This window comes from Lampris incognitus, chromosome 20, assembly GCF_029633865.1.
Source record: "Lampris incognitus isolate fLamInc1 chromosome 20, fLamInc1.hap2, whole genome shotgun sequence".
NCBI lineage: Eukaryota > Metazoa > Chordata > Actinopteri > Lampriformes > Lampridae > Lampris > Lampris incognitus.
Window position 1 is genome coordinate 3,288,868 of NC_079230.1, and position 24,655 is coordinate 3,313,522.

Here is a 24,655-nt window from a genome sequence, read left to right on the forward strand (position 1 = left end):
ACTACTCGTGAAAATGTACGCCAGATACTAAGCGATAAGGAAATTGCACTCACTACAGATGGGTGGACGTCTATAGCCACAGACTCTTATGTTACAGTTACAGCACACGTAATGTCGGAGGCATGGGAACTGAACCACTTTGTCCTACAAACGAAAGACTTGAGAAGTAGCCACACTGCAGAAAATGTCGCGGAGTGCATTTCTGGCACACTGAGGGATTTTCACATTCCCCGTGAATCGGTGATCGCAGTCACAACAGACAATGCACATAACTATGTGCATGCAGCTGTGGAGAGGTACCTTGATACCGTTAACATACCTTGCATGGCACATACAATCAATCTAGCTGTACGTAAAGGGCTAGACGTCAGAACCATAGACACGACACTTAGCAGGCTAAAGAAAGCAGCCGCACATTTCGGCAGGTCACCTACCCACAGCTACCTATTGGAGGATAAACAGCCTTTGCTGGGCTTGAAAACTGATAAATTAACGATTGCATCACGCGATGGAATAGTACATATGAAATGATCTGCAGGGCATCGGAACAACAGGCAGCTGTTGCAGCTGTAATATTTGAGAAAAAATGGTCAAATCTCGAACTAACCACAACTGAATGGTCCATGGTCGAACAGATGCGTGAAATACTTAGACCGTTCAAGATTGCGACTGAGGCTTTGTCAACTAACAAATATCCCACAGCTTCTGCTGCACTGCCTTTACAGCATGTACTACTACTGTGTCAACTTGGCTCACCCATTCCTAATGCAATGCCCACCAGCTTGAGGGAAATGACCGCAAAGATCGACACAGATTTGAGGAAGCGTTATGACAAAAATAACGAAGCAACATTCATGTTATTGAATAAAGCAGCATACCTGGATCCCCGCTTTCATAGTTTAATGCATTTATCAGAGGAACAGAAGGACCAAGTGCACCTAAACATTAAAGAAGAAATGGCCGTGAGATTTGAAAGTGGGACAGATGAGCATTCGTTAAGCTCAGACACTCACGCACGAAAAACGGCCCTGACGGCAATGGGCGATCTGTTTGGAGAAACATACAAGGGAAGGGGCGAGACGAGAGACCACCAAGAAAATGTACTGCACCAAGAGATGTGGTCCTGCCGAAGAGAGACAACGATGCCGGCAGACAGCAATCCTCTTCTATGGTGGAAGACGCTGGGTAGCGCAAAATATCCCCACCTGGCGCAGCTTGCAAGAAAGTAGCTGAGTGTTCCCGGGACATCAGTGCGTTCTGAGCGAGTCTCTTCCACAGCTGGGAATATTGTTAACAAGAAGCGCTCCGCTCTAGCTGAGTGTTCCCGGGACATCAGTGCGTTCTGAGCGAGTCTTTTCCACAGCTGGGAATATTGTTAACAAGAAGCGCTCCGCTCTAGCTGAGTGTTCCCGGGACATCAGTGCGTTCTGAGCGAGTCTTTTCCACAGCTGGGAATATTGTTAACAAAAAGCGCTCCGCTCTTGACACTGAACACGTTAAGCAGTTGATATTCCTGGTGAATAATTTGTAGCCTCCCAGTCCAGTTAGGCCTATGTGTAGGCTATGTATAATCGTATTTACAAAGCCCACATAACCCACTATTTTTTATTTTATTATTACTATTATTATTTATTTTAGTTATTTAGTTTGGTGGGCTTGCCTAGGCTACTTATAGGCCACGTTCTGTTAGTAGCCTACGTTACATTGCCCTGGCAGCGCTGAATGCAGCCCAGTTGCCGTGAGGATTATTGACATTAATATTACTTGTTTGAGAAGTATACTCTGTGGTAATTGTTTTTGAAAATATGGCAACATTTGACTTCATAATTTGCATTAAACTTCACTAATTATTTCGACCGAAATATGTTGTGTCTGCTTGTCCCCTCTTGTGGATACAAATGGTAAAACGCATGATCAAAATAATTACTGGTCAATAAATTACGGGTTATTTTTAGTCTTGCCATTTTAAAGACCGTTTTTTACGTGGAAATCCGAATCCAAATTCGAATATGGGTACAATTCTGCCACGAATATCGAATATGTTTTTTTCTTAAAGTGACAGCCCTAGTGTGTGTATGTGTGTGTATGTGACTGAGTGAGTGAGTGTGTGTGTATGAGTGAGTGTGTGTGGGTGTGTGTGTGTGTGATTAAGTGTGTGTGTGTGTGTGTGACTGAGTGTGAGTATGAGTGTGTGTGTGTGTGTGTGTGACTGAGTGTGAGTATGAGTGTGTGTGTGTGTGTGACTAAGTGTGTGTGTATGAGTGAGTGTGTGAGTGAGTGTGTGTGTGTGTGACTGAGTGTGTGTGTATGAGTGAGTGTGTGTGTGTGTGTGTGTGTGTGTGTGAGTGTGTATACATGAGTGAGTGAGTGAGTAAGTGAGTGTGTGTGTGTGTGTGTGTGTGTGTGTGTGTGTGTGTGTGTGTGTGTGTGTGTGTGTGTGTGTTGTCATTGCATTGTGATGTAGCTTTGTCTTTCAGGCCACGCCTGCCTGCTATCTCTGTTACCTCTGGATGTAAAGAGAGACAATACAAACACTCATTACTCTGAGCGAGTGTGTGTGTACATGAGTGAGTGTGTGTGGGTGTGTGTGTGTGATTAAGTGTGTGTGTGTGTGTGTGACTGAGTGTGAGTATGAGTGTGTGTGTGTGTGTGTGTGACTAAGTGTGTGTGTATGAGTGAGTGTGTGAGTGAGTGTGTGTGTGTGTGTGTGTATGAGTGTGTGTGTGTGTGTGTGTGTGTGTATACATGAGTGAGTGTGTGTGTGTGTGTGTGTGTGTGTGTGTGTGTGTGTTGTCATTGCATTGTGTTGTACCTTTGTTTTTCAGGCCACGCCTGCCTGCTATCTCTGTTACCTCTGGATGTAAAGAGAGACAATACAAACACTCATTACTCTGAGCGAGTGTGTGTGTACATGAGTGAGTGTGTGTGTGTGTGTCTGTGTGTGTGTGTGTGTGTGTGTGTGTGTGTGTGTGTATGCATGTCTTACTGGGCTCGTCCTGTATGGTTGCTTCATCCTGGCCATCCAGACAGTTCATCACTCCATCTTGTATTACCTCTCTGGACACACACACACCTGTCCTGCAGTGAAACGCATTGTTCCTGCATTCTGGCACACACGCACACGCACACACACACAAACACACACGCATGCGCACACATACGCACACAAACACACACACATACAAACACACACAACATATAATGAGTATCTTTGTAAAAAGATGGCATGTATCAAAAAATTCAAAATGGATAAAATATAAATTTTGTGTGTGTGTGTGTTTGCAATACTTTGGCAGCACATCTCATCGCTGAGGTCTCCACAGTCGTCCACTCCATCACACGTCTGGTTCAGCGACACACATTTTGAGTTTACACATTTAAAGTCATCACACTGTGCGCCTGCTTAAACACACACACACACACATACACACACACACACAACCGCAGTTTGAGTTGACAGTGTTCCCGGGTCACAGTGAAGAGCTCTGATAGCGCTTCATCTTGCTGATCGCAGCAGTGCAGCGTGGGCTGGTGGAGCGCCACCTCCAGCTGAACATCACCACCTTCTGCTCTTTACCACCACAACCCGCCTTCACAAAGCACCACCCACCAGAGTGCTGTTCATGTCAGTTAATACCAGCGTCCTGTTCATGTCAGTTAATACCAGCGTGCTGTTCATGTCAGTTAATACCAGCGTGCTGTTCATGTCAGTTAATACCAGCGTGCTGTTCATGTCAGTTAATACCAGAGTGCTGTTCATGTCAGTTAATACCAGAGTGCTGTTCATGTCAGTTAATACCAGCGTCCTGTTCATGTCAGTTAATACCAGCGTGCGGTTCATGTCAGTTAATACCAGCGTGCTGTTCATGTCAGTTAATACCAGCGTGCTGTTCATGTCAGTTAATACCAGAGTGCTGTTCATGTCAGTTAATACCAGCGTGCTGTTCATGTCAGTTAATACCAGCGTGCTGTTCATGTCAGTTAATACCAGCGTGCTGTTCATGTCAGTTAATACCAGAGTGCTGTTCATGTCAGTTAATACCAGAGTGCTGTTCATGTCAGTTAATACCAGAGTGCTTTTCATGTCAGTTAATACCAGCGTGCTGTTCATGTCAGTTAATACCAGCGTGCTGTTCATGTCAGATAATACCAGAGTGCTGTTCATGTCAGTTAATACCAGCGTGCTGTTCATGTCAGTTAATACCAGCGTGCTGTTCATGTCAGTTAATACCAGAGTGCTGTTCATGTCAGTTAATACCAGCGTGCTGTTCATGTCAGTTAATACCAGCGTGCTGTTCATGTCAGTTAATACCAGCGTGCTGTTCATGTCAGATAATACCAGCGTGCTGTTCATGTCAGTTAATACCAGAATGCTGTTCATGTCAGTTAATACCAGCGTGCTGTTCATGTCAGTTTATACCAGAGTGCTGTTCATGTCAGTTAATACCAGCGTGCTGTTCATGTCAGTTAATACCAGCGTGCTGTTCATGTCAGATAATACCAGCGTGCTGTTCATGTCAGTTAATACCAGAATGCTGTTCATGTCAGTTAATACCAGCGTGCTGTTCATGTCAGTTTATACCAGAGTGCTGTTCATGTCAGTTAATACCAGCGTGCTGTTCATGTCAGTTAATACCAGCGTGCTGTTCATGTCAGATAATACCAGAGTGCTGTTCATGTCAGTTAATACCAGAATGCTGTTCATGTCAGTTAATACCAGAATGCTGTTCATGTCAGTTAATACCAGAATGCTGTTCATGTCAGTTAATACCAGCTGTTCATGTCAGTTAATACCAGAGTGCTGTTCATGTCAGTTAATACCAGCTGTTCATGTCAGTTAATACCAGAGTGCTGTTCATGTCAGTTAATACCAGCGTGCTGTTCATGTCAGTTAATACCAGAATGCTGTTCATGTCAGTTAATACCAGAATGCTGTTCATGTCAGTTAATACCAGCGTGCTGTTCATGTCAGTTAATAACAGCGTGCTGTTCATGTCAGTTAATACCAGCGTGCTGTTCATGTCAGTTAATACCAGCGTGCTGTTCATGTCAGTTAATACCAGCTGTTCATGTCAGTTAATACCAGCGTGCTGTTCATGTCAGTTAATACCAGCTGTTCATGTCAGTTAATACCAGCGTGCTGTTCATGTCAGTTAATACCAGCGTACTGTTCATGTCAGTTAATACCAGCGTACTGTTCATGTCAGTTAATACCAGAGTGCTGTTCATGTCAGTTAATACCAGAATGCTGTTCATGTCAGTTAATAACAGCGTGCTGTTCATGTCAGTTAACAACAGCGTGCTGTTCATGTCAGTTAATACCAGCGTGCTGTTCATGTCAGTTAATACCAGCGTGCTGTTCATGTCAGTTAATACCAGCTGTTCATGTCAGTTAATACCAGCGTGCTGTTCATGTCAGTTAATACCAGCGTGCTGTTCATGTCAGTTAATACCAGCTGTTCATGTCAGTTAATACCAGCGTGCTGTTCATGTCAGTTAATACCAGCGTGCTGTTCATGTCAGTTAATACCAGCGTGCTGTTCATGTCAGTTAATACCAGCTGTTCATGTCAGTTAATACCAGAGTGCTGTTCATGTCAGTTAATACCAGCTGTTCATGTCAGTTAATACCAGCGTGCTGTTCATGTCAGTTAATACCAGCGTGCTGTTCATGTCAGTTAATACCAGCGTGCTGTTCATGTCAGTTAATACCAGCGTGCTGTTCATGTCAGTTAATACCAGAGTGCTGTTCATGTCAGTTAATACCAGCGTGCTGTTCATGTCAGTTAATACCAGAATGCTGTTCATGTCAGTTAATACCAGAATGCTGTTCATGTCAGTTAATACCAGCTGTTCATGTCAGTTAATACCAGCGTGCTGTTCATGTCAGTTAATACCAGCATGCTGTTCATGTCAGTTAATACCAGAGTGCTGTTCATGTCAGTTAATACCAGCTGTTCATGTCAGTTAATACCAGCGTGCTGTTCATGTCAGTTAATACCAGCGTGCTTTTCATGTCAGTTAATACCAGAGTGCTGTTCATGTCAGATAATACCAGAGTGCTGTTCATGTCAGTTAATACCAGCTGTTCATGTCAGTTAATACCAGCGTGCTGTTCATGTCAGTTAATACCAGCGTGCTTTTCATGTCAGTTAATACCAGAGTGCTTTTCATGTCAGTTAATACCAGCGTGCTGTTCATGTCAGTTAATACCAGAGTGCTGTTCATGTCAGTTAATACCAGCGTGCTGTTCATGTCAGTTAATACCAGAATGCTGTTCATGTCAGTTAATACCAGAATGCTGTTCATGTCAGTTAATACCAGCGTGCTGTTCATGTCAGTTAATACCAGCGTGCTGTTCATGTCAGTTAATAACAGCGTGCTGTTCATGTCAGTTAATACCAGCTGTTCATGTCAGTTAATACCAGAGTGCTGTTCATGTCAGTTAATACCAGCGTGCTGTTCATGTCAGTTAATACCAGCTGTTCATGTCAGTTAATATCAGCGTGCTGTTCATGTCAGTTAATACCAGCGTGCTTTTCATGTCAGTTAATACCAGCGTGCTGTTCATGTCAGTTAATAACAGCGTGCTGTTCATGTCAGTTAATACCAGCGTGCTGTTCATGTCAGTTAATACCAGCGTGCTGTTCATGTCAGTTAATACCAGCGTGCTGTTCATGTCAGTTAACACCTGCGTGCTGTTCATGTCAGTTAATACCAGAATGCTGTTCATGTCAGTTAATACCAGAATGCTGTTCAGGTCAGTTAATACCAGCGTGCTGTTCATGTCAGTTAATACCAGCTGTTCATGTCAGTTAATACCAGCGTGCTGTTCATGTCAGTTAATACCAGCGTGCTGTTCATGTCAGTTAATACCAGCTGTTCATGTCAGTTAATACCAGAGTGCTGTTCATGTCAGTTAATACCAGCGTACTGTTCATGTCAGTTAATACCAGCTGTTCATGTCAGTTAATACCAGAGTGCTGTTCATGTCAGATAATACCAGAGTGCTGTTCATGTCAGTTAATACCAGCGTGCTGTTCATGTCAGTTAATACCAGCGTGCTGTTCATGTCAGTTAATACCAGAGTGCTGTTCATGTCAGTTAATAACAGTGTGCTGTTCATGTCAGTTAATACCAGCGTGCTGTTCATGTCAGTTAATAACAGCGTGCTGTTCATGTCAGTTAATACCAGCGTGCTGTTCATGTCAGTTAATACCAGCGTGCTGTTCATGTCAGTTAATACCAGCTGTTCATGTCAGTTAATACCAGCGTGCTGTTCATGTCAGTTAATACCAGCTGTTCATGTCAGTTAATACCAGCGTGCTGTTCATGTCAGTTAATACCAGCTGTTCATGTCAGTTAATACCAGAGTGCTGTTCATGTCAGTTAATACCAGAATGCTGTTCATGTCAGTTAATACCAGCTGTTCATGTCAGTTAATACCAGCGTGCTGTTCATGTCAGTTAATACCAGCGTGCTGTTCATGTCAGTTAATACCAGCTGTTCATGTCAGTTAATACCAGAGTGCTGTTCATGTCAGTTAATACCAGCTGTTCATGTCAGTTAATACCAGCGTGCTTTTCATGTCAGTTAATACCAGCTGTTCATGTCAGTTAATACCAGCGTGCTGTTCATGTCAGTTAATACCAGCTGTTCATGTCAGTTAATACCAGCGTGCTGTTCATGTCAGTTAATACCAGCTGTTCATGTCAGTTAATACCAGAGTGCTGTTCATGTCAGTTAATACCAGAATGCTGTTCATGTCAGTTAATACCAGCTGTTCATGTCAGTTAATACCAGAATGCTGTTCATGTCAGTTAATACCAGCGTGCTGTTCATGTCAGTTAATACCAGCTGTTCATGTCAGTTAATACCAGAGTGCTGTTCATGTCAGTTAATACCAGCTGTTCATGTCAGTTAATACCAGCGTGCTTTTCATGTCAGTTAATACCAGCTGTTCATGTCAGTTAATACCAGCGTGCTGTTCATGTCAGTTAATACCAGAGTGCTTTTCATGTCAGTTAATAACAGCGTGCTGTTCATGTCAGTTAATACCAGCGTGCTTTTCATGTCAGTTAATACCAGCTGTTCATGTCAGTTAATAACAGCGCGCTGTTCATGTCAGTTAATACCAGAGTGCTGTTCATGTCAGTTAATACCAGCGTGCTGTTCATGTCAGTTAATACCAGCGTGCTGTTCATGTCAGTTAATACCAGCGTGCTGTTCATGTAAGTGAATACCAGCTGTTCATGTCAGTTAATACCAGAGTGCTGTTCATGTCAGTTAATACCAGAGTGCTGTTCATGTCAGTTAATACCAGCGTGCGGTTCATGTCAGTTAATACCAGCGTGCTGTTCATGTCAGTTAATAAGAGGGTGCTGTTCATGTCAGTTAATACCAGAGTGCTTTTCATGTCAGTTAATAAGAGGGTGCTGTTCATGTCAGTTAATACCAGCTGTTCATGTCAGTTAATACCAGCGTGCTGTTCATGTCAGTTAATACCAGCGTGCTGTTCATGTCAGTTAATACCAGCGTGCTGTTCATGTCAGTTAATACCAGCTGTTCATGTCAGTTAATACTGGGCGTCCAGGTGGCGTAGTAGTCTCTCCTGTTATCTACCACCACACAGTTCGCCAGTTTGAATCCCCGTGTTACCTCTGGTTTGGTCGGGCGTTCCTACAGACATAAATGGCCGTGTCTGTGTGGGGGAAGCCAGATGTGAGTATGTGTCCTGGTTGCTGCACTAGCACCTCCTCTGTGGCCTCATGTATCAGTCGTTACTATGGGCAAATGAGTTTGTACACACCCATGGGATTTTTTAGCCCTGAAGTTCGTCTCAGAGACCAGTGTAGAACCTGGCTAACCCCTGAATGTAGACACCGACTAGCTAACACTGGTGTCTTCGCAGGCCTGGCTGATTGCTCGTTAGACAACAGATGTTAGGAGGAAGGAATTACAAAAACCACCATGCTTTGCTACTGTCTGTCAGACACTCTCCAGGGCTAAAAAAATTCCATAGATGTGTAAGAACAAATTTGCCCATAGTAAGGATTGATACAAGAGGTCTCTGGTCAGTCGGGGCGCCTGTTCAGGGGGGAGGGGGAACTGGGGGGAATAGCGTGATCCTCCAACGCGCTACAACCCCCCTGGTGACACTCCTCACTTTCAGGTGAAAAGAAGTGGCTGGTGACTCCACATGTATCGGAGAAGGCATGTGGTAGTCTGCAGCCCTCCCAGGTCTCCCTCCCGATCGGCAGAGGGGGTGGAGCAGCGACCAGAACGGCTCGGAAGAGTGGGGTAACTGGCCAAGTACAATTGGGGAGAAAGGGGGGGGGTCAAAAAATTTAACATTCAATTAATATCCTATTAATATGGACCAGAGTTCAGATCAGACAACACGGCTGTGATGTCAGAACACAAGTCTGAGACCGTTTCTGCACTTTGATTTCTCTGAGTACTTTTACAAGTACTTTTATTTTCCACTTTTGTATCGAGCACCAACGCAAGCAAGGCATTGTGAGACGTGTAAACTTACTTTCTGTATACGACAGCTAAACTGGAAACTGCTGATGAAACTATCAAATCAGAAATGAAGGAAACCCATAGTAAAACATTAATAGGATCATAGACACGAACCTTCTATTGCTTGGTAACACGTTGCCACAGCGACGTCCCCGTCGTCACTGCTGATCTTGTCGTAGATGACACACTCAGCCAGCGACTGCTCGTAACCTTGACAACGAACACTGACGCACTGACGCAGCAAACTGTGAGTTGTATTCAGATCCCTAAAGGGAATCGATGACATGGACTCTGCACCACTACACACACACACACACACACACACACACACACACGTGCTGGTCTTACCATGTACTAACATTGTCTCTTGTGTGTTTTTAATCTTCACTACCATGTGGAACAATAAAGTGATTGATTGATTGATTGATTGATTTCTTACAGCGGGTACCGGTGCTCTCTGCACACCACGTTTGCGGCAGCCATGTCCCATAACTCGGCACAAACAAGCAACTTCTCCTCATGTCCTCGTGCTCCTCCTGCGCTCCTGACGTCAGGAACAGAGAGTGTGATCACCCCTGTGTGCGGGTCAATCGAGCTGCTAAACTTTGTGTGGCCTGTAAGGGGGGGGAGGGGCAGAATCAGAGAGACACAACTCGTTGTTTTATTCAGACATACTTTCAATATAAAAGCCCTCAACTCTATATTGATCAACAATGGTGTCCCTTCATAGTAAAATCCCCCCCAAGACATTTTTCCAACTGCAGTGAGAAAGACTCACTCTCCCTCGCCGGCATGTTACTGGTGTGCGAAAATGGCAGCACGGACTCACGTTTGCAGCGGCCTCACCCAGCACCGACTGCACAGTGTCTTTGTCCACGTCTAAGTTTGTGCCATCATGTGAAGTTTTTATTTTGATCGTCGATTTCACTTGTCTGGGAGAGCTGGCGCTGGATTGGCTGAGAGCTTGGTCTGCTGCATCCTGTGGACCCGAAGAGGAAACACCGAGGGTGGTCTGACATGATGCGGAAACGGGGCACACTAAGCTAACTGCTGGCCCACAGCCTTGCCCAAGAGGAAACGCTGAGGCGGTCTGGTGGCGGCCTCGCCTAGCATCGACTGTGCAGTGTTTTTGTTTGCATCTGCGTTTGTGTCATCGTGTGGAGTGTGAGGGAGGTGTGTCGAAGGTGTCTGGCTGGAGAGCTGGCCTTGGATTGGCTGGGGGAGCCTGATCTGCTGCATCCAATGGGCCCAGGGACCACGGCCCTGCCTGGAGCTGGGCCCGAGGGGGAAACACCGAAGGTGGTCTGACGGGACGTGGAGGCGGGGCAGGCTAAGCTAACTGCTAGCTCATGCAGACTGACAGCTCCGACAGTCACCCAGGCTGGTGTTCGTTCTCTAGACCGTAGCTTTTTTGGACTGTGTCGCACTGGGTGGACTGTGTTGTTAACTATTTGGGGTTTTTTGTTTGTGTTTTTTTTTCTTTGCTCTCCCTGTTTTTGTATGTTTTTGGTGGTGTTGTTTTTGGATATGTGTTTTTGTGTTGCACGGCTGTGGTGTAAGTAGTACTCGAGACGAAATGACAAATAAATTGTTCCTGATTCCCGAGTCACAAGTGGACCTGACCAGTCTCGCTAGTTGCTCACATTGTGCTGTCATGACACTGGTCCAAAAAGGTGGACCCGTCTAGAAAGCGGGCAGTCCAGTCAGAACACGGCAGACCATTTCTCAGAATTATATTTAAAGGGCTCATTCAACACTTTTAATGATCTCGGCCTAAAGTACAATTTACCTCAATCTCACTTGTTCCGGTATTTTCAAGCTCTAATTACGCCCGCACACATTTCACATCTTTCCCTCAGCTTCCAATAGCTTCGCTTGTCTCTAAAGTACCTTTCTCCCCAGGGCACGTGGCAGGATCTCAATTTTATATGACCTTATATCATCCTCGGATTTGACTTCCAAAGCAGGGGTTAGGGGTGGTTGAGAAAAGGAGCTTGAACGTGATGCGACAGACGAGTGGTGGGACAGGGCACTGGCCAAGGTCAACTCTACATCCGCACGTTCCGGTTTAAGTTTAATTCAGTTTAAGGTCTTGCATAGCGTTCATTTTACAACAGCTAAGCTTTGTAGGCTGTTTCCAGGCGTGAGTGATACCTGCGATAGATGTGGCTCGTCACCGGCGGATCATAGTCACATGTTTTTCTCCTGTCCAAAATTAGCTGAGTTCTGGCCCTGTTTCTTTAAGATGACAGGAGAAGCCCTCAAAATTACACTGGATCCCTGCCCCTTGATAGCCGTCTTTGGGGTACCCCCTGTACCCACCAGTCTTACCAAGAAAAATTCTGATGTTGCTGCCTTTGTCTCGCTCATTGCCCATAGACGCATTCTGTTATAGTGGAAAAGCCCAAATCCACCTTCCGCTACCTCCTGGTTAAAGGATTTAATGACATTTCTCCCATCAGAGAAGTTGAAGTATTCTTTACTGCTAACTGCTAAGTTCTACGAAAGATGGCAGCCTATTATCTCATATGTAAATTCTCCTACCTCTCTGGACCCCAGCTGATTATCAATGAATCCAATGTTGTGAAACACTGACCTGTTCTTTGTGTCTAACATAATTTAGATATATATATATAAACACTGGTTTCCAATTAGAAAAATGAACACAGGAGACAGTCAAGGAGGCGACATGCTGGAGACAAAACCCAGCAGAGCGGTGAACAACAACGTTATCTGTGGTGAGAGTCACAGAGTTGTACTGGGCCAAGTCATACAATATGTCCCATGACACAAGTATCAGCAATAAGTGCATGTTTTTGCATCGACTGTTGCCATGGAAACCATTGTGTGTCTATTCAAGTTTGAGTTAAGCTTCATTCTCATGTGTATTGAATAAAATGGCATTCTTGTGCTCTGGCTCTCTCTGCCTAAACACAAAGGACACACCATCCCCCCTCCCCCCCAAACAAGACAACACTGCAGACCTACATAGACTATGTACAAACCCCAATTCCAATGAAGTCAGGACGTTGTGTAAAAGGTGAATAAAAACAGAACACAATGATCTGCAAATCCTTCCCCACCTCTGTTCAGCTGAATCCACTACAAAGACCAGATGTTTAATGTTCACACTGATAAACTTTATTGGTTTTTGCAAATATTCCCTCATTGTGAATGTGATGCTGCAACACGTTCCAGAGCAGGTGGCACAGGGGCATGTTCACCACTGTGTTACTCCACCTTTCCTTTTAACAACACTCGATAAGCGTTTGGGAACTGAGGACACTACTTGTTGAAGCTTTGTAGGTGGACGTCTTTCCCATCCTTGCTGATGTACGACTTCAGTTGCTCACCAGTCCGGGGTCTCCGTTGTGGTATTTTGTGCTTCATGATGCGCCACACATGTCCAATGGGAGACAGGTCTGGACTGCAGGCAGGCCAGTCCAGTACCCCCACTCTTTTACTACGAAGCCCCGCTGGTGGAACACCTGCAGAATGTGGCTTGGCATTGTCTTGCTGAAATAAGCAGGGACGTCCCTGAAAAAGACGTCGCTTGGATGGCAGCATATGTTGCTCCAAAACCTGTACGTACCTTTCAGCATTAATGCTGCCTTCACAGATGTGCAAGTTACCCATGATGCCATGGGCACTAACACCCCCCATACAATCACAGATGCTGGCTTTTGGACCTTGGGCTGATAACAATCAGGATGGTCCTTTTCCTCTTTAGCCCGGAGGACACGACGTCCATGATTTCCAAAAACAATATGAAATGTGGACTCGTCAGACCACAGCACACTTGTCCACTTTGCGTCAGTCCATCTCAGATGAGCTCGGGCCCAGAGAAGCCGGCTGACAACTGACAATGGTCCCGCCAATCCACCTGGTGAATGTCCGCTCTCTGGTCAACAAGATGGACAAACTGCTACTGATAAACGGGGAAAAACACTCAAGACTTTTCCAGATCTTCCACCCTGTGTCTCACTGAAACCTGGCTTAGTGAGCATATCACAGACAGTGCACTTCATCTGCTGCAGTTCCAAAAAAACGGGGTGGCGGCATATACTTCTACATAAACGAAGGTTGGTGTACAGATGCGTCCATGTCTGCTGAGTTGAAAGCAGTGGTCCATGCATTCAGCTTAGCCTGGATGTCACCATTCATCCAGGGTTTCTGATAGGGAAATGTCTGTACATTAATCCTAGACTCAACATCATCTACCCATTTGTTAATGAATCCAGTGACTGAGTCTGTATAGGTGTCAATGTCGTATTTAGATGCCTGGTGAAATACTTCTCAGTCTGTGGATTCAAAACAGTCTTGCAGCATCGAAACAAATTGGGCTGACCAGCATTGGATTGATCATAGCACAGGCCTCTTTTTTTAGCTTCCGTTTGTAGGCCAGGAGCAACAGGATGGGCATGTGGTCTGAGGGCCTTGCATCCATCCCAGATGGGAGTGTAAACATGGTCCAACATGTTTGCTCCTCGCGTCGGGCAACAGATGTGCCATTGGTATTTTCGAAGGACTTTCTTCAGATTGGAGTTGTTGAAGTTGCCAGTCACAATGAAAGCCCCCTCCGGGTGAGACTTTTGGAGTCCACTGATCACTCTGTACAGCTTGTCAATTAAGTTATTGGTGTCCACTTACAATGGAATGTAAGTGGATCACATCTATGAATTCTCTCAGGAGATAGAAGGGTCAGAATTTGATCATGAGCTGTTTGAGCAAGAGGAGGAAAGTGTTGCCACATCTAAGCACCATGAGTTGTTCATCATGAAGCCCACCCCTGTCCCTCTGTGCTTCACCAATGGAAAAGCTGTCCAGTTGAATGGCCATGTTGGGGATCAATGGGCCCAGCCAGGTTTCAGTGAAAGCCAAAATGTTGCAGTTCTTAATGTCCCGATGAAAACTCAGCCTTCCCCCGAGATTATCCAGCTTGTTGTCCAAAGAGTAAATGGAGACCAGGAGAATACTCAGTAGTGGAGGGCGAGTTCCCCTTCTCCTCAGCCTGATCAGAATCCCCACCATTCTCCCTCTCTTATGACGCCGGTGGCGCTTCCCCCAGGTGTGAACAAAAGTACGCCGGGTGTAAAGTCTGTAAGGTCCGAGTGAGCGAAAACTGGCTTAAAGCTGTTCGCCATACTCAATCTAATGCTTAAAAGTGTGTCTCGATTATAATGACTGATCAAGAACACAGTTGGCACAAATATATAAGAACTTTAGAAAAAATCTGTAGGAAAATCTTAGAAATTGTTGAGGAAACCGCCAAAACGGCAGCCGTATAGTTCAGCACCATCTTTGAAACCGGTCTCGATGGTTATGCTTACATGTACGCAAGATGACTGTCACACGTTGCCCGTGGCCGTTTAGTGCCTTGTTTGTGCACATCCTCACAAATGAATGCAGCGTATCCACAAGGTGCATTACAAACATAAACCATGGAGGCAGTATACACAGTAACCATCAGTTTATGTCCTGTGACATTTTACGTACGTAAAGATGATGGAAACTTGAGAGAAAAAGATGACGGTTGGCCCCTGTACTGCCCCCTGCTGGATAAACCCTTTAAACCCCAATCAGATAAAAAGTACACAGGCAACTATGTGAACAAGGCTGCCTGCCTGGTAAACACTTAGCGTATGGGTAGTGCAATTAAAGTAAAGCTTCAGTCTGTCTTTTTGAGATTGCTGTGTGACAGGCAAGTGAGAGTTAGCATTTGCTCCACTTACCATCACAGTCCGTTCCAAAGTGAGACATCAAGGGTCTGTCAGTCCGACAGGAAATAGACATCACCTGACAGACAGACAGACAGACAGACAGACAGCTTGAATAAAGTCTTTTTACAGCTGTTCAGGTGAAGCCATAAACCATCAAAGTTTTGTCATCATTTAAGGGTTTCCACATTACTTTTTGTTCCATTATTTTTTAGCCTATGGAAGAGGCTTTAAGATTACTCTTTATTGTATTGTCCTTTAAATATGTAAAACTGAGACCACTATAGGATAAATTCTTCAAATGTGTTATCAATGTAATCTAAGTTAAAATATATATTTGCAGAAAACTTAAGTCCAGATGTACACTACCGTTCAAAAGTTTGGGATCACCCAAACAATTTTGTGTTTTCCATGAAAAGTCACACTTATTCACCACCATATGTTGTGAAATGAATAGAAAATAGAGTCAAGACATTGACAAGGTTAGAAATAATGATTTGTATTTGAAATAAGATTTTTTTTACATCAAACTTTGCTTTCGTCAAAGAATCCTCCATTTGCAGCAATTACAGCATTGCAGACCTTTGGCATTCTAGCTGTTAATTTGTTGAGGTAATCTGGAGAAATTGCACCCCACGCTTCCAGAAGCAGCTCCCACAAGTTGGATTGGTTGGATGGGCACTTCTTTGAGCAGATTGAGTTTCTGGAGCATCACATTTGTGGGGTCAATTAAACGCTCAAAATGGCCAGAAAAAGAGAACTTTCATCTGAAACTCGACAGTCTATTCTTGTTCTTAGAAATGAAGGCTATTCCATGCGAGAAATTGCTAAGAAATTGAAGATTTCCTACACCGGTGTGTACTACTCCCTTCAGAGGACAGCACAAACAGGCTCTAACAGGTACTATTTAATGAAGATGCCAGTTGGGGACCTGTGAGGTGTCTGTTTCTCAAACTAGAGACTCTAATGTACTTATCTTCTTGCTCAGTTGTGCAACGCGGCCTCCCACTTCTTTTTCTACTCTGGTTAGAGCCTGTTTGTGCTGTCCTCTGAAGGGAGTAGTACACACCGGTGTAGGAAATCTTCAATTTCTTAGCAATTTCTCGCATGGAATAGCCTTCATTTCTAAGAACAAGAATAGACTGTCGAGTTTCAGATGAAAGTTCTCTTTTTCTGGCCATTTTGAGCGTTTAATTGACCCCACAAATGTGATGCTCCAGAAACTCAATCTGCTCAAAGAAGTGCCCATCCAACCAATCCAACTTGTGGGAGCTGCTTCTGGAAGCGTGGGGTGCAATTTCTCCAGATTACCTCAACAAATTAACAGCTAGAATGCCAAAGGTCTGCAATGCTGTAATTGCTGCAAATGGAGGATTCTTTGACGAAAGCAAAGTTTGATGCAAAAAAAATCTTATTTCAAATACAAATCATTATTTCTAACCTTGTCAATGTCTTGACTCTATTTTCTATTCATTTCACAACATATGGTGGTGAGTAAGTGTGACTTTTCATGGAAAACACAAAATTGTTTGGGTGATCCCAAACTTTTGAACGGTAGTGTATGTCACAAAGCCACCATCTCTCTCACTGCCTAAAACTGCAACCGTTATTTTCCTGTGATGACAGTATCAAAAGCTGAAATGCTAGGCTTGCTAATGTTAGCAGTTTTTACACTAATTTACATCCCCCTTAACAAATAGAGAAGTAGTCGATATCAAATCCAAAGATCTTAAGAAAAATAGTCAGCGTTGGCATTGGCAATACTTTCATACCGCAATTCATTTTTCCAATTTGCTGGGCAAGGCTATGGAACCAGAATCATTTATGCGAATGGAAAATGTAAACAACACTACTACGGTCTATTGACATCAACAAATCTCCATTAGCAATTCATTAAAATTGTTATTATTGTTAACAGGATGCAAAATGCATTTCATCCAGTTAGCCACAGCATTTTAGTTTCGGAAAATAAAAACTTCCATCCATATGACCCAAATCTCCGAATTTCACCACCTTTATCTTGACTCACTAGTCACTTATAACAACGCCTGCCATTCAGTGTGGCTTTTTATTCAAATGGGTTTCCATCACCACAATTGGGTATATTTTTTTAGTGTGGGCAGGAGTTGAACCCCTGTCACTCAATACCTGGCAGTAGGAGAGGTAATTCCTGCCGTCCTGCCCACAAACTGGTTCCACACCATCACGGGGACAAAGATAAGGCAGTTTACAGGAACACTTTCCATGTACACAACGCTCCCACGGCTGACAGAATACAAGATTACATGACGCACGTGTATTCCTACAGACAGAGACAATATTAAGAGGGCATGATAAGATGATTACTGTGCAAAAAGGAACAATCTGCTAAAACCAAACAACAGAATAAATGACTAAATCATAGACAGAAAAATAAGGAACACTTACTTCTCCTCCAGACATTTTGCCGGCCCCAAATACAAATCATCCATCCAATTGGGTCTCTGGATGGGGCTAGTAGTCAGAGGGATGAGGAGGTTTGATGGGAGTTTAATTTGAATTGTCTGTTGGGACTGCTCCATGACTGATGGCCCTGGACTCTCACCTGGACTCTCCTGGAGGAGAAGAAGAAGACAGTGGTGGAATAGAACAGAATAGATAATAATTTATCAGTAACTTGTCTCCCTCTGCAGGTAGATGTGGTAATACAGCTAAAGGCCTCCAGCTGTGTCTGAATGAATTCTGCCAATAGGAAACTGGTGGATCTCTAAACATTTTCCAACTGTAACCCTTCTTTAATAAGGATAGAATTTTACCTCCAGGTCAGGTACAGTATGAGTTGACTGTGTGTGAATAATCTAGACGAGGCACAAGGTAAGTAGAGTTGCATGGAATTATACTTTAGATAGATGTAGATGGGGAATAACAGTATGTACCAATATTCATATGATGGCTCACAAATACAAAAAATATATATATATATCTATGCAAAATCCAAGTATGAATTATACACTGATAAGTTGCAGTGCTGCAATACCCCTGTTGTGCACAACACCCAAATAAACAAAACAATAAACAAAAGGAGATATCTCGTTGGGGCCCTTAACTGGGAGGTTTACTTGAATAAATCCGGGAAGTGAATGGCTACTGGAACAGCCTTACTTGAATAAATCTGTGAAGTGTTTCTTGGCTCACAGTTCATCGAGTTCGCCAACAGGAGGCGCTACGCAGTCAATGATGGACGATTTAGGACGGATGAATCTGCTGACCACATCCGGTCCCAAAGTAGAATGGCGGGAAGACGCAACCTTAATGGCTAGGTTGTGGGGCGTGTCCAAACACCAGTTCGCTAATACAAGAAATAAAAATGTCCTGGCTTGTAACCACGGTAACGACTGGTGACCTGCCAGCTGCACAGAATGTAATGCAGGAGAGGACAAGTTTAACTGCCATTGCAAAATACACACTACGATGAAATTAACATCAAGAAAATTACCACCTACAATAGTTTCTACTCACAGAACAAAACGAAACAAAGCTAATGTGAACATTTGTAAACATTTCCGAAATACACCAACCTCTAGAAGATACTAAAACCACAGTATAGCGAAGACTTACATTCCCATGCTGTGGCTAACGCTAGCTAGCTACACATAGTGTGGTGAAGGCTAGCAACCATAGGCTGGTCACACCAACGTTGCAAATATATTTATGAACCACGACATTTAAACTTTTACTTTGCAGGGTACTTAAGATATTCAACACAACGTATGTTACACATGGTCCTGATAGGTCTACACATGCTTACCTAATATAAGAAATAAAAATGTTCAGGCTTGCGATCACGGTAACGACTGGTGATCTGCCAGCTCACATAGAACGTAATGCGGAAGAGGACCGCCCACAAGCCTGACGTAGGACCACGGTCTCTTAAAGTGACAGTACTGAATTAGGCAGAAGTACCCATAAATGTAAAGGAACTATTGTAATATGATAGGGGATTACACAACAAAACCCTTTTTTTTAAAATCTCTTTTAAAACCGGATGTCTTTTCAGTAAGAGACCATCTTTCATAGCAACAGACAAAGCTGATACTTAAGACTCCGTTCCTCGTTATAGGTGTAGCGCCCCCATGCTGCGGTGATGGGCATGAAACCTTAAATTAACTAGCCTGTGAATGTTCTCATTCATCCAGGTCATGGTTATCCAAATGAATTGAATCGAGTCTAACTGGACTTGGTATATATCCGTGAAGACGTTTCGCCTCTCATCCAAGAGGCTTCCTCAGTTCGGGTCCATTAGACCCATTAGTTTGACCTCCTGTGACAGTAAGATACTGTCTAAAATCTTAGCTAATCGGCTGGACAGGGTTATAACCTCTTTGATCCATCCTGACCAGGTCGGTTTCAAACGCCCCCGCTCCTCAGCAGACAACATCAGGAGATTTGTAGATATAATGTGGGCTACTCAGGATAACACCTCTCCTATGGCTGCCATCTCGCTGGATACCGAAAAGGCATTCGGCAGGGTGGAGTGGCAATATCTGCTCTCCACCCTGCCGAATGTTTTGGTTTCAGCAAGAAATTCATAGATTGGATTAGTCTCATATACACCCATCCCAAGGCATCTGTGCTCACCAACAGCATAGCCTCTCCCTCATTGGAACTGGGAAGGGGGGGCCCTCTATCCCCTCTGCTCTTTGCCATTGCACTAGAACCATTAGCAGTGCATTTCCAAGCCTTCAAATTAGTGACAAATGTCATAAACTGATGTTGTACGTAGATGACATTCTTTTGTTTATGTTCGATCCTAAATGCTCTCCTTCCTCCCTATTTAAAATTATTGACAATTTCTCATCCATTTCAGGTTATAAAGTGAACTGGACAACGTCTGAGGCTCTTCATCTTATGCCATATTGCCCCAAAAACCTCTTCCAATAAGGCACTTTTGCTTGGCCTAAGAATGGCATCAATTACCTTGGAATAACCCCCCCACCCCACCCCACCCCACCCCACCCCACCCCCACACACACTGTCTGACTTGATTAAAATAAACTTTGACCCCCATTGGACAAACTGCGGGCTGATATAGAGCGTTGATCTCCATTGTATCTCTCTATGTGGGGCAAGTCAAACATTCTTAAAATTGTGCTCCGAAATTCAACTACCTCCTGCAGGCTCTCCCGATCCGAATCCCACTACACTACTTTAAACAATTTGATCAACTTTATAATAAATTCTTATGGAACAATAAACACCCGAGAATGAGCCTGCGAAAACTGCAGAGGCCAGTGGACAGAGGAGGCCTTGGGGTGCCCAACCTGTTATTTTACCGTTACGCTTTCACTCTCAGCCATATGGCACAGCACTCTTATGCCCATGAACTATATCACAGCCAAACCAGCCCCACAGCATCGGTCACACCCTAGTCTGTCCCATATTCAGTGGGTTTGGAAAAGAATAGCTCAGATCCTTAAATTTGACCCCTGTCTTCACCGGTCTGCCGGGATCTGCCTAAATCCCAAGCTCTGTATAGATAAATCACCCTTCCTCTGGAAGTCCTGGTTTCAGAAAGGTATCACAGTCCTAGGCGACCTGTATCAGGGAGAAACGTTAAAATCCTTCGAGGCACGTAGGCAGGAATTCGACTTACCGCACATTCAATTTTGGAAGTACTTGCAGTTAAGACACCTGCTGGTACAAATTTTCGGCTCACCCTCAATAGCCCCATCTAGTGGCGACACTCTAGAGCGGGTCCTTAATATTTTTGGACGTGGTCATGAGGCTTCTGTCTACTATTCTATGATCCTTACAGCCTCAGATTCCAATATATTGACCCTAAAATTGACTCGGGAAACTGATTGAAAGGTTTCATTTTCAGAGGCACAATGGGGAAGAATACTTAGGAATGGGAAAGAAATGTCAAGGGAACTGGGAACAAGGCTGATCCAATTCAACATTATAAACAGAGTCTACCGGACGCCATCTAGGCTGTGTAGAGTGGGTTTGGTGGGCAGCTCAGAGTGCTGGAGGAGTCTTGACAAAGATGGTACTTTAGTACACATGCTTTGGAGTTGCCCAAAAATACAGGAGTTCTGGTCTGCTACACATGTCGATTCTTAAAAAACGACCGGCCTAGACATGCCTTTCTCTTCCAGTCTGTTTATTTTGGGTGAGCCCTCTGCATTAAGTGGTTTGACTCCACCGCTTGCTGGCTGGATCCAGACTGCCCTTATGTTAGGACGGAAACTCGTGGGCAAAGAATGGAAAGCCTCCTCTCTCCTCTGCACCGGCGCCATCTTTGTGGCACGCTTCTCCTGGTCAGCTGGCTGCCCTAGAACAGTTCTCATATAGGCTGCTCGATAAGGTGGAGGAATATCACTTGAAACGGGGGCAGTACCATTCTCATATACCGAGCGTTTAATGGCGTTCCCAGCTCATACAAATAACAGTACCAAGTATCAATCTATTTTAACCGAATTAAAAAGGTGGAGTTGTATTTCATGGAGTCTCATAACGATATCCTCTATAATATATACCATAACAGACCATGTCGTACCGTCTACTGGCTTTACAATCCACTGAAGGGTAACTTACCATGAGGGTGTTGGAGATCAGACTCGCCAGGAGGAGACACACGGGTCCCTTCATCATGATGCACAGGCAGGCAGGCAGGCAGGCAGTTACACAGATATACAGCCCAGTTCCCAGTTGCGTATTTTATATAAGAACAAGTTTTATTCTACCCTGAAAATTCCCTTATTCTCTTTTGACTGACAGACGGACGGACGGACGGACCAACAGGCCAAACCTGCCACCAGTCTTCACAGAAGATCAGAGAGAGGCGTTCTGTCTCTGGGAGATAGAGATCTGATGGATGGACTGACTCCTCTGTTCAGAACTACCTTCCCCAATCAATGATTAACCTAACCTATCAATATGGACACACACACACACACACACACACACACACACACACACACACACACACACACACAGAAATTCAGTTGATCACCCACATCATGGACAGATAACTATGAAAGCATGGATAGTGTAATAGTGTGTGTGCGTGTGTGTGTGTGTGTGTGTGTGTGTGTGTGTGTATTTTCTAGGGCATTTGGAAAACCACAAACATTAGCTTCCAGTAAACTCAACGTAAAGTCTTTCATCACACACACACACACACACACACGCGCGCACGCACACACACACACGCACACACAGAAACGAGTGCAAAAGTTAATGTTCAACGTCGTTTCAACAAAACAGTTTTCTAAAATCTGTTTTTTCTGTTAAAAAGAATTAAACACGTCTGCTTACAGTCAGTCAGTCAGACACCTTTTAGCCTTCTAGGGTAGCTTTATTTTATTTTTTCTGGCGCAGAGAATGAAACAGACTTATGGAGATCGGCAGACTTCATACAAACACAGGAAAATGACATCAAAGTGAAGCAGCAAATCCCAGGCAGAAGTTGTCAGTTTTCAGGACTTTCGGATGCACAGCTCCCATGTTTTACAGGCAGCACAGGGAGCTGATGTGGATCTGAAATCCCTGATGTTTCCAACGCGGGCCTACAGACACACCAACCCAGTGTTATAGAATGTTCTGACTCCACCACAGAATCTGACTCCTGTGGACGGTTAGTGGTTACGGTTAGGGGGTTAGGAATGGAGGGTTAGGAGGCTAGGGGGTCAAGGGTTGGGGGCTAGGGTTGGGGTTAAGGGGGTTAGGTTGGGGGGTTAGGGGTTATAGCGGGCTAGGAGTGGGGGTTAGGGGGCTTAGGGTTAGTGTTGGGGAGGTTAAGGGGGTCAGGGGTTATAGGGGGCTAGGTTGGGGCTAGGGGTTAGGGTTGGGGGGTTAGGGGTTATAGGGAGTTAGGGTTGGGGGGTTAAGGGGCTGGGTAGGGGGCTAGGGGCTAGGTCGGGGGTTAGGGTTAGCCTAACCTAACCTAGCTCCATACCAAGGGGAGTCAGAGTCTACGAGGGAGTCGTAAAATTGTATAACACCGGGAACATCTCAACCAAGTCTGGCAGTCTGGTTCAGTACCGCAGTACTTCTCCAGGAGGCGCTCCTTTGAACGATTCCCATGACAATACAGTTGATATGAGGTAATGAGAAAAACGACAGCAGCTCTCAAGTGTTCATTATCCCAGCAAGTAAAAGTCCTGAAAGGTTTTTCATCTTTTCTACCACAGTTACCAACACACGTTATCCACGTGACACGTTTCCCTCAGTGTTGAACAAAAACCAGACAGAACACCAGACGACTTGTTCTCAGGTTTACACCAAATAAAACATTTGAAGAATTATCAATAATTATTAGAATAAAACCAGGAAGTGATGAACTGTAAGAATTTTCATCATGGTGGTTTTTCTCCCCCCCCCCCCCCCCCAGTCATGCTAACAGCCAGCTAATCATATTTAATGCTTCCCATCACAGGCCATTCCTTACACGGCCGTCCTGTATTACCTGAGTCATACAGCAGCAAAACAAGAGGAAATTAAACTGTGAGTAAGTACAAGCATTTTCAATTATCCAGTAAATTAAAGTACTTAATGATTAGTTGCTAGACTTGGTGTCAGGCGAATATTGAGCATCACGTTGTCATTATTTTATTAGTCAGGACGTTCAGCTCCTCTCACAGTTTACCAGCTTCATGCCTGCCCCACGAAGCATCCATGATGCCCTTTGCTGCATGCAGTGGGATGCGTGGCTGTATTCCACAGTGCTTGATGTACTTTCTAGTTAACACGCTGTAATGACAAGGAAGCAAACTAGAGATGCTACATCGTACTCGTATATGACTCAGTAACTAGTAACTCGTCACAGTCCAGGCACATCTATTTGTTGTTACTGTGTACTGGACGGCCTGGGATTTACAGGGCTAGCTTACATTTCAGCTGCAAACAATAAACCATCTGTTTTGGGAACAAGTTTTTTTGCGAATAAAGACAAATGTGTAGGAAATATAAACCAGGCTGGAGGGCTGTTTGGCCGCACGGTTTCTGTTAAAAAGAAAAGCTTTTGGAAACTCGCTGACTACAGACCACGATCCAGAGTTATTCAGCTCTGATTACAAACCTCCTCCATCAATCAGTTTATCATTTGACTCTTCTTGGCTAATCTGTCTACCATACAACCTGCCATGCTTCATGTAAACTAGCTAACCTGAAGTAGCTAACCTAGCTAACCTGAAGTAGCTAACCTGAAGTAGCTAACCTGAAGTAGCTAACCTAGCTAACCTGAAGTAGCTAACCTGAAGTAGCTAACCAAGCTAACCTGAAGTAGCTAACCTGAAGTAGCTAACCTGAAGTAGCTAACCTAGCTAACCTGGCTAACCTGAAGTAGCTAACAGCAGACTGCCTGGTTCTACTTCTCTGAGTAATGCCGTTCTACATGTTTAGTTGTCTGGAACATGACGTCAGACCTGTTGG

At 44.3% G+C, this 24,655-nt stretch overlaps 1 protein-coding gene across 3 annotated transcripts in view; it reads right to left on the bottom strand.

Annotated features, from left to right (window-relative positions):
* The window catches only part of cfi (complement factor I), a 43,798-nt gene extending 21,706 nt beyond the window's left edge, over positions 1-22,092 (bottom strand). The window contains exons 1-9 of one of the 3 annotated variants that reach the window (XM_056300466.1): positions 21,818-22,092; positions 17,669-17,835; positions 17,390-17,543; positions 15,257-15,320; positions 9,964-10,138; positions 9,639-9,823; positions 3,289-3,402; positions 2,987-3,106; positions 2,813-2,854 (exon numbers count right to left, since the gene is read on the bottom strand). In XM_056300466.1, coding sequence (XP_056156441.1) covers positions 2,813-2,854; positions 2,987-3,106; positions 3,289-3,402; positions 9,639-9,823; positions 9,964-10,138; positions 15,257-15,320; positions 17,390-17,543; positions 17,669-17,835; positions 21,818-21,874 — 1,078 coding nt within the window. In that variant the 5' untranslated portion in view covers positions 21,875-22,092. Of the gene's footprint in view, positions 1-2,812; positions 2,855-2,986; positions 3,107-3,288; positions 3,403-9,638; positions 9,824-9,963; positions 10,139-15,256; positions 15,321-17,389; positions 17,544-17,668; positions 17,836-18,382; positions 18,517-21,817 lie in introns of those variants that run through there. The other 2 variants (XM_056300467.1, XM_056300468.1) reach the window with 2 other exon arrangements.
* Positions 22,093-24,655: the final 2,563 nt, after the last annotated feature.